At 41.1% G+C, this 16,167-nt stretch overlaps 1 protein-coding gene across 9 annotated transcripts in view; it reads left to right on the plus strand.

Annotated features, from left to right (window-relative positions):
* wdr25 (WD repeat domain 25) overlaps positions 1 to 16,167 on the plus strand; it is an 84,374-nt gene that overhangs the window by 58,657 nt on the left and 9,550 nt on the right. For all 9 annotated transcript variants that reach the window (XM_078234122.1, XM_078234123.1, XM_078234124.1 and 6 more), the window contains exons 4-6: positions 4,888 to 5,018; positions 9,223 to 9,393; positions 12,655 to 12,795. In XM_078234122.1, the coding sequence (XP_078090248.1) occupies positions 4,888 to 5,018; positions 9,223 to 9,393; positions 12,655 to 12,795 (443 nt within the window). The remainder of the gene's footprint in view (positions 1 to 4,887; positions 5,019 to 9,222; positions 9,394 to 12,654; positions 12,796 to 16,167) is intronic.

The following is a 16,167-nucleotide window of genomic DNA, read 5'->3' on the forward strand; positions in this document are numbered from 1 at the left end:
ATTCCACCCCATCTAAGCCCTTAACACTATGGCAGTCCCAGTCTATGTTAGGAAAATTAAAATCCCCTTCTATGACAACCCTATTACTCCTGCAAGTCTCCCCACTCTCCCTGCATATTTGTTCTCCTAATTCCCGTTGACTATTTGGGAGCCTATAGTACAACCCCAATAAGGTCACCACCCCCTTCTTATTTCTTAGTTCCACCCACAAAGCCTCGCTGGATGATCCCTCAGTTATTTCATCTCTGACTACTGCCATGATGCTTCCCTTAATCAAAAATGCAACTCCCCTCCTCTCTTTCCTTCACCTCTGTCCTGTCTTAAGCACCTGTACATTGCAACATTAAGCTGCCAGTCCTGTCCCTCCCTTAGCCATGTTTCAGTTATGGCTATAATATCCCAGTCCCACATACCTATCCATGCCCTGCCTTACCTGTCAGCCCTCTTGCATTGAAACAAATGCAATTTAATCCTACAGATTTTACCTTTTTATTGCCTGAATTTAATAACAGTCTTAACCTTCATGGACCTAAAGAAGCAAAGTCTCAAAGATTCAATATCAGTGCGATTGTCTTCTTTCTTGTCATGTCTTTTTATCATGGGCAGCTTTACACCTCTTGTTGGGACACTTCCAATCATGAAAATAGACTCTTCTAATTTGTATTCTTGTTTCCTATGCCTTACTTGATTGGTTCTCTACTTGTGAAACTGAAATTCATGATTATACATGATGCATGTTTTGATTTAATCTGTATGATTTATACGTTTAGTGTCTGCAACTGCACACCGCATCATCTTGTTAGCTCGCTCTCCATTAAGTTCATGACATTTTTGTTAATAAGAAAGTACATTGCAGTTTGAAGGCATGGATATGTCGCACAGCTGATTTGTTCAAATCCTTTTTCAGAACCTCTGGTGATACTCATCCATCTCACCATAGCCCGGCTTGAGATCAGTAGTCAAACTCATTCTCGTCACAGTGGGGTTATTTGAAAGGTTATTTCTCTAGAGGAAATGACTCGTTTCAGGGCAAGAACAACTACTGGCACTCAGCTTATGCTCGTGAGAATGAGACTGGAAAAGGAATTTACAAGAAGCAGCTAATTGTAGAAGAGACTTGATTCAGTACCTTGTATGATCTAATTAGGATGCAGTGATCGTTAGCAAGCTATTGCGTGGAAGTAAAAATCACTTGAATAGAAATTTATTTTACTGTTTATAGTAAATTGAAACCAAAAGCAAGAAGGCCATTAAAATAATGTTGTGTTTCTCATTATATTCAATTAATTTATATCACAGCAGTTCAAATTTTTCTGAGGAGGGTACATAAGAACATAAGAAATAGGAGCAGGAGTAGGCCATCTAGCCCCTCAAGCCTGCCCCGCCATTCAATAAGATCATGGCTGATCTGATAGTGGGTTCAGTTCCACTTACCCGCCCGCTCCCCATAACCCTTAATTCCCTTAATGGTTAAAAATCTATCTATCTGTGACTTAAACACATTTAACGAGGTAGCCTCTACTGCATAATTGGGCAGAGAATTCCAAAGATTCACTTCCCTCTGGGAGAAGAAGTCCCTCCTCAACTCTGTTCTAAATTGACTCCCCCGTATTTTGAGGCTATGCCCCCTAGTTCTTGTTTCCATTGTAAGTGGAAATAACCTTGCTGCTTCTACCCTGTCTAGCCCCTTCATTATCTTATATGTCTCTATAAGATCTCCCCTCAACCTTCTAAACTCCAATGAGTACAGGCCCAGTCTACCCAATCTCTCCTCATAAGCTAACCCCCTCATCTCTGGAATCAACCCGGTGAACCTTCTCTGTACCCCCGCCAAAGCTAATATATCCTTTCTTAAATATGGGGACCAAAATTGTACACAGTACTCCAGGTGCGGCCTCACCAGTACCCTGTACAGTTGCAGCATGACCTCCCTGCTTTTATACTCCATCCCTCTCGCGATAAAGGCCAACATTCCATTTGCCTTCTTGATTACCTGCTGCACCTGCAAATTGAGGTTTTGTGATTCATGCACAAGGTCCCTCTGCACAGTAGCATGTTGTAATTTTTCACCGTTTAAATAATAGTCCATTTTACTATTATTCCTTCCAAAGTGGATAACCTCACACTTACCAACGTTATACTCCATCTGCCAGGTCCTTGCCCACTCACTTAGCCTATCCAAATCTCTCTGCAGACTCTCTGTGTCCTCCACGCAATGTGCTTTCCCACTCATCTTTGTGTCATCCGCAAACTTTGTTACCCTACACTCGGTCCCCTCCTCCAGATCGTCTATGTATATGGTAAATCATTGAGGCCCCAGCACCGATCCTTGTGGCACACCACTAGTCACTGATTGCCAACCGGAAAAGCACCCATTTATTCCGACTCTGCTTTCTGTTGGATAGCCAATCCTCAAACCACGCTAACGCTTTACCCCCAACTCCGTGTACTTTTATCTTATGCAGCAACCTTTTGTGAGGCACCTTATCGAATGCCTTCTAGAAATCTAAATACACCACATCCACCGGTTCCCCTCTGTCAACCGCACTCATTATATCCTCAAACAATTCCAGTAAATTAGTCAAACATGACTTTCCCTTCATGAATCCGTGCTGCGTCTGCTTGATTGAACCATTCTTTTCCAGGTGTCCTGCTATTTCTTCCTTAATGATAGATTCCAGCATTTTCCCAACTACGGATGTTAAGCTAACCGGCCTGTAGTTACCTGCCTTTTGTCTACCTCTTTTTTTAAACGGTGGCGTTACATTAGCTGTTTTTCAATCAGCTGGCACCTCCCCAGAGTCCAGTGAATTTTGATAAATTACAACTAATGCATTTGCTATTTCTTCTGCCATTTCTTTTAGTACCCTGGGAGGCATTCCATCCGGACCAGGGGACTTGTCTACCTTTAGTCCCATTAGCCTATCCAGCACTACCTCTTTAGTAATAGTGATCGTTTTAAGGTCCTCACCCCCTACAGTCCCATGACCGTCAATTATTGGTAAGCTATTTGTGTCCTCCACTGTGAAGACCGACACAAAAAACTTGTTTAAGGCCCCGGCCATTTCCTCGTTTCCTATTATTAAATCCCCAGAATTAAACTGGTGTGTAGTGATGTACGCAATCCAATACGATTGCTGACTAAAAGATAAATTGCTTATCTTACAGTAAACTCGGGATCTTTGTGCTATAGCTTCACTGAATTCAAGATGAGACCTCTCTAAAATCTTCCAATTCAGCAAAACATTCTTTCAGCTTTAATGTCATGTTTATTTTTCATATTTGCAAAAATGGTTTGGTTCTCTTTTAATTTGAGAAAAAGTTTTTTCAGCCCTCCCTTTCTAAGCAAGGAGAGATGGAGGGTGGTGGTGGGGAAGGGAAGAATAAAGTTTATTTATTAGTCACAAGTAAGGCTTACATTAACACTGCAGTGAAGTTACTGTGAAATTTCCCTGGCCACCACACTCGGGCGCCTGTTTGGGTCAATGTACCTAACCAGAATAAGAAGAAGCCACTGCTGACCACAATATACCAGTCCTTGCCTGCTGAAAAGTGTGCTTTTGTGGATGTTGGGGACAGGATCAAAACAGCTGTGTTATCTCCATGACTAAATAAACCACTGCAGTTGATGTTTGCTCCACAGGCTGGTACACAAACAAAGCTTGATCAGAGAGTGTCATGGTTGCTTTTTAAAATTTGGTTAACATTACAGGAAAAAATTATATTAACTGTAGAGCTGCTGCGTTGGCTTATGTTACAGGCCATATCAATACTGTTTACACCAGTGACAACTGATGAGGAATAATACTCCTGTAGTAAATGGCTGACTCTCCAGCAGGATGCATATTGTAAACGGCATCACAGAATAACAAAACAATAGGTTTTCATAAACTTCATAAATAGAATATTGGGGAACATGTGTGCATAGTGTATGACCAGTTGCCTCGCAGTTCTGGAATTTTCAACCATTTTGCAGGTTTTTTAATTACCAGTACTCCCTTTTACATAACCTTAACCTTAGAGGTTGTTGAATTCACAGTCTTCAGTGCCACCTGGTATTTCATGATGTGTGCAATGGCCTCCTTCCATCTACAAGAGATGATGGACATACAGCAAACAATCCATTTATGTGAGGTGCATTCATTTGGTGCACCTTTGCTGATAGCTGTGAAGACCAATCTTTGAGAGGCAGGCTCTGCCACAAGTGCCACACCTGAAACCACAAGCTGATGCTGGTTGCTGTTTCTGGCTTTGGCACCTTTTGCCAAGCAGCTGTAGCCAGCCATTGGTCATTGTGATGGTGTGTGCCAGCCCACAGGAGGTGTTGCCATTTCCCTCTTTCACCAGCTAGTGACTCCCAGACACAGTAGTCGATTTTTAGGGCCTCCATGTTTCTCTCCCAAGAGTTCCCTCACCATATAGAAGATCCTTGGATATGCGACCATCTTCCATTCTGCGCGCATACCTTGATCCACCAAAGCCACCTCTGTTTGATAAGTGCCGGCACACTTGGGAGCTCTGGTTTTGAGAGGACTGCTGCACTTGTGATTTTATCCTGCCAGGATATATACATCACGCACCATATAGAGTAAAGTTGCAAATTATCGAGCTTCTTTTCCTGATTGCTATAAGTCACCCATGTTTCATAATCACACAGCAAAGTGCTGAGAACACAGGCCTTATAAACCATCAGATCAAATGGGACTATTAAACCACAAGAGGAGTTTTTAAAGTTCTTAATTTGCAGTTAACTGCAGTGGCAGCTCATCACCACCTTCTCGAGGGCAATTAGGGTTGGGCAATAAATGCTGGCCTAGTTAGCAATGCCCACGTTACCCTGTAAATAGATTTTTAAAAATTAATAACGTCTAATTTTTGTTACTGCAGCTAAACAAATCATCAGTGTTCACAATGGATGTCAAATCACTTGCTTGGCTTTCAATCCTGAGAACCAAAGTGTCTTCTTGAGTGGAGGATTCAGCTCAACAGTGAAAGCATGGGATACAAGAAATGGTCAGGTACAATCAAGCTTTACCACTTACACACCCTTTTGATCTGAAATAATTTGAAGCAGCTAAGATTCATAGAAATTCATAGAAACCCTACAGTGCAGAAAGAGGCCATTTGGCCCATCGAGTCTGCGCCAACCACAATCCCACCCAGGCCCTACGCCCATATCCCTACATATGTCCCCACTAATCCCTCTAACCTACACATCTCAGGACACTAAGGGGCAATTTTTAGCATGGCCAATCAACCTAACCCACACATCTTTGGACTGTGGGAGGAAACCGGAGCACCTGGAGGAAACCCACGCAGACACGGGGAGAATGTGCAAACTCCACACAGACAGTGAGCCATGCCGGGGATTGAACCCAGGTCCCTGGAGCTGTGAAGCAGCAGTGCTAACCACTGTGCTACCGTGCCGCCCTGAAGTGAGATTTAATACTCCATCAGCATAGAAATATAAACTTTACAGAGGCATTGAGGCTCTGATGGAAGCACCAAAATAAAATTTAAAAAGCTAACCGTTTCTCCCTTTTTTCTATTATACACACAATTCAATTTCAAATATTGGTTGATGTAGTGGTTCAGCACAATGCCCTTGGCACTTTGGAAGCTGACTTCAGATTCAAGACTGATGTGTTGAACAACTCCTGGCTTTGAATATTTATGTTGGACGCAGAACCACTGTACATAAATTCTCTTAATCCAGCACTGAATTGGCAGATTCACTCAGGCCATGAGGATATTTAGTTTGGGAATGGTTATTGGAGGCTGGGGTGGAGGAATTAACCTGTTCTGAAGATTAAGGCAGACTGCTAGTTCAAAAGTGACTTTCATTCATATACTGTGTTTGAGATTATTTGATGCTGCTGTTGTGCATCCAACTGAAGAGGATTTTGTACAAGGATGTCTTGTACTTTGAAGAGCACAAAAAGCCATCAAAACAACCCCTGTGTTATCTTTTGTACCTAAGTGTTATATCATTAATTTAATGCATTGATCTTTTTATACTTCAGCAACACCTGTGTATATATATTAGAAGTCTTACATCTAGTGCGTGCATCATAGTTCAGAGTTTAATGCTTTATGATTGGCTCAAATATCATACTCCTAAAACAATAACAATCCACAACTGAAATACTTTCGGTTTGGTTGTTTTTGATATACCCAGGCCTATCCAATAAAGACAAGAAATTAACAATTTAATGACCAACTTCCCTGAGCAACACCAATTGGCTTCTAATTGACCTTAAGTTTGCCTCTGTATGATGCAGAATTAACTGTGACCAGCATTATGCTTTAAGCACTGTTTATTCATACTTTATGCCCCTAACATGAAAATGGATGGCAGGAAACAGAGTTATGTTCATATAGTCATAGAGGTTTACAGCATGGAAACAGGCCCTTCGGCCCAACTTGTCCATGGCGCCCTATTTTTGGACCACTAAGCTAGTCCCAATTGCTCGTGTTTGGCCCATATCCCTCTATACCCATCTTACCCATGTGACTGTCTAAATGCTTTTTAAAAGACAAAAGACATTTTATTCTGAGATTTTTATTTTTAAACCTGCTGCAGGGTTATTTTACAACCACATATTCAATTTTTTTGAGAACAGAATTGAATTAAGGCAAACACATTTATATTAACTTCTGAACCTAACAGCCCTGTGGACTAGCACTGCAATGACAGCGATTCAGGAAGGCAGCTCACCATTATCTTCTCAATGGCAGTTAGGGATTGCCAGCAAGTTCATATCCCATGCTAAAAGAAAATGCTGTTCTTTAAACGTTAAAAGCCATGTGTTTTGAATTTGAGGTACTTCAGGGTAGGAGGTGAATGATTAACTTAAATATTTATTATAAAATGTTATTTTAGCTATGTTTAAGGCACTTTCATTTTCAGAAGTGGGAGAATAAAAAAACTTGGGTTTATATAGCATTTTTCGCAACCACTGAATGTCTCAAGTCGCTTTACAGCCAATGAAGTACTTTTTGAAGTACAGTCACAGTGGTAGGCCTTGATGCACAGTGGGTAGTGTCCCTACCTCTGGACCAGAAGCTCCGGGTTCAAGTCCCACTTCAGGACTCAATGGCCACAGAAGCTGTGTTCGTAACGTGGTCAGACTGGGTGATTATCAGCCTGTAAATCCTCCCCATACACCTGATGACAGGTGATAAGATCAAGAGAGTTTTCTGGTCAGCCAAAATGCAGAGGTCTATGGTAAATCAGTAAACTACCTTCAAGCATATTCACGGACCAGTCTAATAGAAGTCTATGGTCGCCAAAGGTCTCATAGTGGATGATACATGAAGGAGGATAGTTATTGTTCTAATGTAGGAAACACGGCAGCTAGCTTGCACTCAGAAAACTCCCACATTTAACAACAAGATAATGACCAGATAATCTGTTTTTCTTCTGTGATGTTAATTAAGAGATAAATATTGGCCAGGATATTGGGATTAACTTCCCTACATGTCTATGAAATAGTGCTTTGGAATCATGCCTTGGTTTAATGTCTTATCTGAAAGATGGCACTTGCGACAGTGTTGTTCTCCCTCAGTACTTAAAAGGGTTATCAACCTTGATTTTTGTGCTCAATCCCTGGGGTGGGCTTTGAACCTAGACCATTGTGATTCAGTAAGAAGTCTCACAACACCAGGTTAAAGTCCAACAGGTTTATTTGGAATCACGAGCTTTCGGAGCACTGCTCCTTCATCAGGTGAGTGGAGAGGTAGGTTCACAAACACGGCATTTGTCGGCAAAGACACAATTGCAGATTGGAATTCCAACTTGTATCTTTATGCCAGTGTATGTGTCTGTTGTCTGTGTGATGTGTTTGTTGCAACAGTCAGGACGAGACATGTGTTTACCTTTTTTAATATTTTTACCTGGGTGGGGTTTTAGCACAATAAAATCTAACCTCTTTCTAATAGTGTCCATGCGGACACTATAGTTCAGAAAGCCACCACCACCTCTACTTTCTCAGGAGACTAAGGAAATTTGGCATGTCTGCTATGACTCTCACCAACTTTTACAGATGCACCATAGAAAGCATTCTTTCTGGGTGTATCACAGTTTGGTATGGCCCCTGCTCTGCTCAAGGCTGCAAAAAACTACAAAGGATCGTGAATGGAGTTCAGTCCATCACTCAAACCAACCTCCCATCCATTGACACTATCTACACTTCCCGCTGCCTTGGGAAAGCAGCCAGCATAATCAATGACCCCACGCATCCGGACATTCTCTCTTCCACCACCTTCCATCGGGAGAAAGGTACAGAAGTCTAAGATCACATACCAACTGACTCAAGAACAGCTACTTCCCTTCTGCCATCAGACTTTTGAATGGACCTACCTCGCATTAAATTGATCTTTCTCTATGTCCTAGCTATGACTATAACACCACATTCTCCATTCTCTCCTTTCCTTCTCTATGTACAGTATGCTTTGTATAGTGCGCAAGAAACAATACTTTTCACCATACATGTGACAATAATAAATCAAATCAAATTAAAAATTTTAAACTGAAGGAACCCTGCCTGACTTAGTTTGTTGCATTCAGCAACAAGTACATACACTGAATTGGCACATTCATCTTTATAAATTTAAATAAACTGATAAAGATTAACTAAGGAGGGGAAAAAAGGGAGAGTCCTTGCACTCTTCCTCACCTGGTCATAACACAGCCTTGGTCCAAACTTGGACAAAGGAGTTGAATTCCAGAGGTGAATTAAGAGAGTCCTTGACATCAAGGCAGCATTTGATCATGTGTGACTTCGAGGAGCCCTAGTAAAATGAGGTCAATAGGAATAGGAGCTGCAGTTTATACCAACTGCAAGATGCACTGCAACCACTCGGCAAACCTTCTTCAACAGCGTATCTGAAAGCCATGACATCTATTATATCTAGAAGGAGAGGGCAACATCTGCATGGGAATACTAAGTTCATGTTCAGGTAACACAGCGCCCAGACTTGGAAATATATTGTCATTCCGTCATAGTTTGTGGGTCAAAATCCTGGAACTCCCTCCCCTACAGCACTGTCGGAATTCCATCACCATGTCAACTACTTCCCCAGTACGAAAGGCATGCTTTTCAAAAGCTCGGCTCGTGGCAAAGGAAAAATATTTTTTCTGAAAGTTTCTTGTGTCTGGGGTGATGGGAAATAGATGTTTTCAATGTGACCCTATAACTTGGATTTAATATTTCATTCCAGGTGGTGAATGAATACAGTGCTGGAATACAGCAAACGCTTGACATTCTTTTTCTTCCGGGTGGAAAAGAATTTCTTACCAGCACAGATGCTGTAAGCAGAGACTCAGCAGACCGTACCATCATTGCCTGGGATTTCCAGACTTCTGCAAAAATATCCAATCAAATATTCCATGTAAGCTTAACAGATGTGTGTTTTTATTTATGTATTGAGATCAGTTGAATCAAGCATTTTCTGTTAAGTCGCACTACAGAAGTGCACTAGGGCGGCCCTGGAGCTGTGAAGCAGCAGTGCTAACCACTGTGCACAGTGGTAGCACAGTGGTTAGCACTGCTGCTTCACAGCTCCAGGGACCTGGGTTCGATTCCCGGCTTGGGTCACTGTCTGTGTGGAGTTTGCACATTCTCCTCGTGTTTGTGTGGGTTTCCTCCGGGTGCTCCGGTTTCCTCCCACAGTCCAAAAATGTGCGGGTTAGGTTGATTGGCCGTGCTAAAAATTGCCCTTATTGTCCTGAAATGCGTAGGTTAGAGGGATTAGTGGGTAAATATGTAGGGATATGGGGGTAGGGCCTGGGTGGGATTGTGGTCGGTGCAGACTCAATGGGCCGAATGGCCTCTTTGTGTACTGTAGGGTTTCTATGTTTCTATGTTACAGAGAGATGTGATGTGCTAGAAGGGTATAACACTCCAGCTGAACTGTTGCCCTATAGTTGTCTAATCAATTACGGGCGACACAGTGGTTAGCACTGCTGCCTCACAGCTCCAGGAACTTGGGTTCGATTCCCGGCTTGTGTCACTGTCTGTGTAGAGTTTACACATTCTCCCCGTTTGTGCATGGGTTTCCTCCGGGTGCTCCAGTTTCCTCCCACAGTCCAAAGATGTGCAGGTTAGGTTGATTGGCCATGCTAAAAATTGGGATGTGTATGTTAGTGGGATTAGCGGGATAAATATGTGGGGTTTTGGGGATAGGGCTTGGTGAGATTGTTGTCAGTGCAGACTCGATGAGCCGAATGGCTTCCTGCACTGTAGGTTTTCTATGATCTATGAATTGTAGCAACTACTGATTGTACAGCAGTAAAATGTTGCCAACTGACTTTTAGGGGGGGTTTTCCCATCCCGCTCACCATGGGAATTGTAGCGGGCAGGGGGTGGACCATGCAAAAATCCGTTGACCTCAGGCGGATTTTCTGGTTTTGGGGTGAGCGTAGCTGGAAAACTCCCCCTAAAAATCAGTTGGTAACATTTTACTGCTGTACAATCAGTAGTTTTAATATGATCTCAAATATTAATGCATTTAACTTTTTCAGTACTGCATGGGGAAACCACAAGACACCTTAGCTGAGAGGTCAATAACTGGGAAACCAATATTTAAAGTAATTTCTGAAAAGATTAGAGAATGTTTAGGAATATTTATTTCACCCAAAGCGGAGTAGACATCTGAAACTCATTGGCTGAAAAGGTGGTAAAGTTAGAAACCTTCATCACATTTAAATAAACAGTTGGATATGCACTTGAAGTGCCTCAACCTACAAGGCTTTGGACCAAGTATTGGAAAGTGGGATTAAGCTGCACAGTTCTTCCAGAAGGTGTAGACATGATGGGCCAAGTGGCCTCTTCCTGTGCCTTAAATTTTCCGTTTCTAAGTAAGTGCGTGCTAAGATATTGGCCCAGATCTAATGCCAAGATAATGGGCAGTTTAATGCACATGTTGTTATTGATGTATAAACCAACCAGCAACTTGTAACAGTGAAGTGCTACCCCATGAATTGTGAGTCATGACAAGCTACTAGATGCTTTGTGTCACTGCATCATTAGCCTTCAACATCCTTAAGTGTCAAGAAATTGGTGCACTTGCACAATAATTGCCTATTAAATATCCGCCACAGCAAGTTAGGGCTAGTACTTAGATTATAACCACCTTTTTAATAATGAGGTTATGTTCCTGCAGTGCTGCTCAACTTTTCCTGTCCAGGCAAGGAATAATTTAAACTGCGGAACCTCGTTGATGAAGGTTGTAAATTACTATCACCAGACTTTTAAAATTTAAAGCTTGAAATTTTTCCTCTAGATTCTGTTTTTCTTCTCTCTATTTGGGGTAAGTTTTCCAATCCCACTTGTCGCAGGAACCGTCACAGACTGGACAGAAAATTTGACTGCATCGAAAGGTCCATTGACTAAAGGCAGTAACTTCTAGTTTTGGGTGGGCGGGACCAGAAAGCTCCACCATTTGTCTTTTTGTATCTGATTTGATTTTAATTCATGCCATTCCCTTCTTTGTTGTCCCTCTATATTTCTCAGAATCCTTAACTCTTATTGGTTAAAAAAAATAAACTGTTGGCCCTGCCATTCAACCTTTTACAGATGCACCATAGAAAGCATTCTTTCTGGTTGTATCACAGCTTGGTATGGCTCCTGCAAGAAACTACAAAAGGTTGTGAATGTAGCCCAATCCATCATGCAAACACGCAAATTCATTGACTCTGCCTACACTTCCCACTGCCTTGGCAAAGCAGCCAGCATAATTAATGACCCCACATACCCTGGACATTCTCTCTTCCGCTTTCTTCTGTCAGGAAAAAGATACAAAAGTCTGAGGTCACGTACCAACCGACTCAAGAACAGCTTCTTCCCTGCTGCCATCAGACTTTTGAATGGATCTACCTCGCAATACGTTGATCTTTCTCTACACCCTATAACACTACATTCTGCACTCTCTCATTTCCTTCCCTATGAATGGCATGCTTTGTATAGCGCGCAAGAAACAATACTTTTCACTGTATATTAATACATGTGACAATAATAAATCAAATCAAATCAAAATTCATCAAGGTCCTAGATGTTTTCTGGCTTTAGTTGTGCCAATATCAATTCATATATTTCAGCATTATGAGATGTCCAGTTCCAACAAAATCTGGGCCAATATTTAACCATGCATTGATTTTGCCAAAGTGTGGCAAATGCTGAAAGTAATTCTTCCGTTCTGGCTTTACACATTTAGAAATGTTAATTATACCTTTATACAGTACTTAATAATAGAAAATGATATAAAATTATGTTTCCATAATCAGTACAGCATAACGAGTGCAAATTTGTGAAGCTGAGAAGTACATTTTTGAAGTCAGGATGGTTAATTGCGGAGGATAAGATAAATGGCATTCTATTGTCTAGAAATCAAAATACATTTTCATTGCAATTTTTCAACCCACACTAAGCTCCTTTGCCAGAATGGAAAGAGGGCAGTGAGAATTTTTAACAATGATATTTAGTGTGTACCGAATAAATTTTGCTGCCCTATTTCTCTGAAAGTAGCTAAATTACAAAGCCCTGAAGGAAATGGGCTTTGTAGCCTTTATCTATTTAAATGCGAAAACTGTTTGAGGCAGTGGATTCACATAGAATTTAATAGATTTTTTAAAAACTCCTTTTTCCCCTGTAGGAAAGATACACTATCCCATGTCTGGCTGTTCATCCCAAAGAATCTGTCTTTGTTGCTCAAACCAATGGCAACTATATGGTACTATTTTCTACGCAGCGACCATACAGGATGAACAAAAGGAAACGATATGAAGGACATAAGGTATTGTTAATAGATTATTTTGATTTTGGAGGAAAAAGCACCAAACAAAAATCTGCTCAGTAAATGCTGACTCTTCTCATTTGTCAGACCATTCAATAAGAGCATCATCAATAAGTTATGATGAGATGACAAGCTAGGATTTAATGGATTATTTTCCAACTACAAGCATAAAAATTGTTTATTAAACAGCTTTTCCACCTGACATCTTCCAATATTTCAAAGGGAATAGATAGACATTAAATACTTTGCACCTGTTTTTACAGTAGAAGGCACAAAAGAATCTTGTAAATATTGGGAGACCAAGGGTGTAGTAAGAATGGGAAACTTAAAGATACTAGGAAAGCTATAGTACTGGAGAAATTAATGGGATCTAAAGCTGACAGATCATAGAATCCCTACAGTACAGAAAGAGGCCATTCGGCCCATCGAGTCTGCACCGACCACAATCCCACCCAGGCCCTACTCCCATATCCCTACATATTTTACCCACTAATCCCTGTAACCTACGCATCTCAGGACACTAAGGGGCAATTTTAGCATGGCCAATCAACCTAACCCGCACATCTTTGGACTTTGGATAGATAGCCCACACCCAAAAGTTTAAAAAGAGGTGGCCACAGAAATAGTGGATGCATTGGTTTTGATCATCCAGAATTCCCTAGATTCTACAATTGTTCCCATGGATTGGAAGATAGTAAATGTTAACCCAGCATGTAACGAGGGTGAGAGGAACAAGGAATTATAGACCAGTTAGTCTGACACCAATAATAGTCAGCAAAGGGACATGATAACTAGCCTGTTTGCCCAATCATATTATAATTTTCAGAACATGGATTTCTGAAAGGGAAATCATGTTAGATATATCTGAAGATGGAGATAGCAGGATAGATAAGGGGGAACCAGTGGATATAGCACATTTAGTTTATCAAAATGTAATCATTCAGGTGCTGCATGAGTGTATTACGCAGTATTATGGCTCATGGGATTGGGGTAATATAATTATTGGAAAGTAACAGTTTAGCCTCCTTCAGATTGTATTACCCATTTTGATAAAGTTAGGCATTTTCTCCTATATTCACATTAGGACTTTTGGTGAAATTTATATTCATCAGAACTTTGAAACATTTTGCTAAACGTAATTCCTATATTATATTCTGTCTTTTGTTCTGACAAAGCAGTGACCTGAGAAGTAAGTGAGGGAATGTACAGGGTGTTCAAATATCCTCTAAAATTTCTACCTTTCATATTGGATTGCTCCTTATTTTGAAACATTTGATCGAAACACAGAAGACACCAATTATTCTTCCAAAGCTAATCCTTTCCATAGTTTTATCAATGAAAACAGATTAGTTATTGTTTGTTGGAAAGTTGCAGTGGATAGTAATGAAGTTAGTGATAGAATTTGTGCTTTCGAGTTTTTGTTTGTCGTTTGAATTGTTAGGCTAATGGAAGTAATAGTATTTCTACTTAATCGTTAATGGAAATATAAACCTTCCTGAAGTAGTTTTCTTCCTATCCAAACACCATTCTATTTTAAAAGAAAATCCTGCTATGACACCCAGGTCTCCCTCCAGCAACACGCTTGAGACAAAATTATTCTGAGAGATAGTTAGTACATCCCATATTCCACTGCTTATGTTGCATAATAGATTCAGGGTCCATGACACTGATGGTCTGTTCAGCAATGAGGATAGATTGGAGTGAAGAAAGCCAAGTGGACTTTTGATAGAGATGTCCAAAAGCATGAGGGGGATGGACGGAGTAGATAGGGAGAAATTGTTCCTGCTTGTAAAAGGATCAAGAACAAGAAGGCGCAGATTTAAAGTGATCTGCAAAATTAGCAAAAGCAATGCGAGGAAAAACATTTTTACACGAATGGTTCGGGCCTGGAATGCACTACCTTAAAGTGTGGTGTAGGAAGATTCAAGCACGGTATTCAAAAGGGCATTGGATGGTTATTTCTATTTAAACAACGTGCAAGGGTACAGGGAAAAGACAGGAGAGGGCACTGAGTCATAATGCTCATTTGACGAGCCAGTGCAGACACAATGAGCCGAATTGCCTCCTCCTGCACCATAGCATCTCTGTGATTGTTTTTTTTGTTGAGAGCAATTGGACCCATCATCTCAGCTTGGATCATTTGTTCAGGTATTTCAGGTAAATGAAGCTGGAATTTCTAGACTATTGGGAAGAATGGTTATTGAGATTTTAAGTGTCCCATATCAGTTTACTTAATTAGTATTCATTTGAATTGTGTGCTTGGAAGATCAATTTATTCAAAATTTGCACTCTACTTGGCTGAAAATTGGCTTCAGGAGTTGTTTTACAGCCAGTTAATTATCAAATGTCAAAGATGCTACTCTCAAGCAGTGGGGCTGTAGAGAAGTTTAAAAAATAAAGTCGGATAGTATAAAGAAGTAATTATAGAAATGTATTAGTATCTGGACCCACAGAGCTTCAGCAGAATCCATCCTTCCTGCCCTTTTCTAGTTGTTGTAATATTTTATCTTTAATAGCCACATTATTTTTGTGGTACAGATTGTTTTTGGTATTTTTTCCTTTCTCTTTTTGACTTACTCACATTCTAATTTCCCTACTGTTTCCCTTTCTTTCCCTCACTTCGCAGAGTCATAGAGGTCTACAGCACAGAAAAGGCCCTTCGGCCCATCATGTCTGCGCTGATCAAAGACAAACCACCCAACTATTCGAATCCCATTTTTGCAGCACTTGGTCCATGGCCTTGCTACAGTTTCTGTCAAATTTTCTCTTTGAGAATGTTTGGTTTTATCCGCCTTCTCTCATTCTTGCTCCTGCACTTTTCGAACTCTGCCTATCTATATGTGCACACTGCATATCAATATTTCTATGAAAATTTGTGCAAACACATTTAGAATGGAAACGGCCTATGTATTTGACAATTATTCCTAGTAACCCCTTGGGACATTTTATTACATTAATAATGCACAGTGGCACAGTGGTTAGCACTACTGCCTCACAGCTCCAGGGACCTGGGTTCGAGTCCCGGCTTGGGTCACTGTTGGTGTGGAGTTTGCACATTCTCCCCGTGTCTGCGTGGGTTTCCTCCGGGTGCTCCGGTTTTCTCCCAGAGTCCAAAGATGTGCAGGTTAGGTTGACTAGCCAGGATAAATTGCCCTTTAGTGTCCCGGGATGCATAGGTTATCGGGATTAGTGGGGTAAATATGTGGGATAGGGCCTGGGTGGGATTGTTGTCGATGCAGACGGGCCGAATGGCCTCCTCCTGCACTGTAGGGATTCTATGATAAAGCTGCTACGTAAATGCAAGTTGCTGTTCTTCTCTCTTTTTGGAATTGATCTGTGATGCAAGTGCTTATCAGCAGAAGCCCAGATGCT

Source organism: Mustelus asterias, chromosome 18, assembly GCF_964213995.1.
Source record: "Mustelus asterias chromosome 18, sMusAst1.hap1.1, whole genome shotgun sequence".
NCBI lineage: Eukaryota > Metazoa > Chordata > Chondrichthyes > Carcharhiniformes > Triakidae > Mustelus > Mustelus asterias.